This window comes from Primulina huaijiensis, unplaced genomic scaffold, assembly GCF_012295235.1.
Source record: "Primulina huaijiensis isolate GDHJ02 unplaced genomic scaffold, ASM1229523v2 scaffold206214, whole genome shotgun sequence".
Classification (NCBI taxonomy): Eukaryota; Viridiplantae; Streptophyta; class Magnoliopsida; order Lamiales; family Gesneriaceae; genus Primulina; species Primulina huaijiensis.
Window position 1 is genome coordinate 1 of NW_027354383.1, and position 1581 is coordinate 1581.

The window sequence follows — 1581 nt, forward strand, 5'->3', positions numbered from 1 at the left end:
ATATAGATATATATTACAGACCATAAGCCCACCAATTTACACCACCTCGTCGCATCAGTTCACCGGGTAAAAGTTGAAATTTTCAATTTCTATGTGATTTTAGGGTTTTTTTCCTTTTAAATTTTGTTATGATTTTGATTTTCTCTGTTAATGTTCTTGTGTTAAGACTTTACCCTGCTTGCTTCTTGCTTTCTGCAATTTATTGGGTAAAAATTTGCTGTGTGTGTTCACCGACGCTGTAGGAGCAGAGCTGGAAATGGTCATGTTATGAGCAATTTTGCTCAAATTGCGATTTTGCCGCCGGGTCTCCCTTGTACCATTTTATTAAATTCTTAGGTCGATGCATCATAGGGTTTGCATTTTTTCAATCAGTAACTGAGTTCTACTTTTTGTTAAAAAATTATGTCTCAGGTTGACTGTTGAAATAATGGAGGAAAACATTCAAATCGAAAGCAATGTAGGTAAGAAACCAAGAATGGCTGAAACAGACGACACCGGTGAAGACATCATTAGTAAATTGCCTGAGAGTATTATCAGTCGAATTCTATCCCTCCTGCCCACAAAGCAGGTGCTTCAAACTTGTGTTCTATCCAAGGAATGGGAATACAAATGGGCTTCTATTTACAATATAGACATCATCGATGCAGAGGGATTTTCGCGTAGGACGACTAGGAAGAAGAGTGTTGTTAACTTTGTGGACAGGATTTTCATTCTTTCTCGGGCTTCGACCTTAAAAAGATTTCGGCTTTGGTTTGTTGAGAAATATGATGCACATCGTATGATCACATGGATATCTGCTGCATTAATGAGAAATGTTGAGGATTTGACAATATTTTATGGTCATGAAGGTGTTGTTTTACCACGTTGCCTTTTTGATTGCATCACATTGACAAAACTGTGGTTACATTTGCCTTGCACTTTTAGGCCAGTCCAGAATTGGATCTCTAACCTTGAAGTTCTGTATCTTGATCAAGTTGAAATTCTAAATGACCATGCTCCCAATACTAGCCAACTAATATTTAATTTTCCGGTCTTGGGAACGCTTGAACTAAGAGATTGCAAATGGTTGAAAGTGAATTTTGTGGAAATCAAGGCTCCGGCATTAACAGAGTTCAATGTGGCACGCTACAGGGATCCTTCTGAAGTAGAGAATTGCCAAATCAAGATTTCTGGAGCTAAACTTCTGAAATTTGGTTTTCATGGTTATTGTGTAGAAAATTTGGATCTAAGTGCATCATCAGTTTTTTCTGCAGCTGTTGATTATCAAAGTTTTGTTCATCATCTTCGAGGATTTCAAAAGAATGGATCACTCGCTTGTCTCTTATTGAAAGGATGCTCAGGTTTAAATCATTTGCAACTATCAGGTGATACCGTCGAGGTTAGTTTGCCTAATTACCCGAGAATAAATGAAAATCAATTGGTTATATTTCCTACTTCTTGCTAAGCTCTTTGGCATCCGGATCCTTGTGCAAAAAAATATAATGTTAAAAAATGATAATTTTTAGATTATAAATCTGGTGATTATAAAAAATAGATATTGAAATTGTTGTGAAAAAGTAAAAATTTACGGTAAAAAGTAAA

The 1581-nt window shown here is 36.1% G+C and overlaps 1 protein-coding gene across 2 annotated transcripts; it reads left to right on the plus strand.

Annotated features, from left to right (window-relative positions):
* Positions 1-15: 15 nt before the first annotated feature.
* Positions 16-1492, plus strand: LOC140966427 (F-box/LRR-repeat protein At4g14103-like). Of its 2 annotated transcripts, none has more exons than XM_073426718.1 (2): positions 16-66; positions 412-1492. In XM_073426718.1, exon 2 carries the CDS (start codon positions 428-430, stop codon positions 1442-1444), a length of 1017 nt encoding a protein of 338 aa, XP_073282819.1. In that variant the 5' UTR covers positions 16-66; positions 412-427; the 3' UTR covers positions 1445-1492. The 2 variants fall into 2 exon arrangements, with proteins under 2 accessions (XP_073282819.1, XP_073282820.1); XM_073426719.1 differs by lacking the exon at positions 16-66 and adding an exon at positions 73-313.
* The last annotated feature ends 89 nt before the right edge of the window (positions 1493-1581 follow it).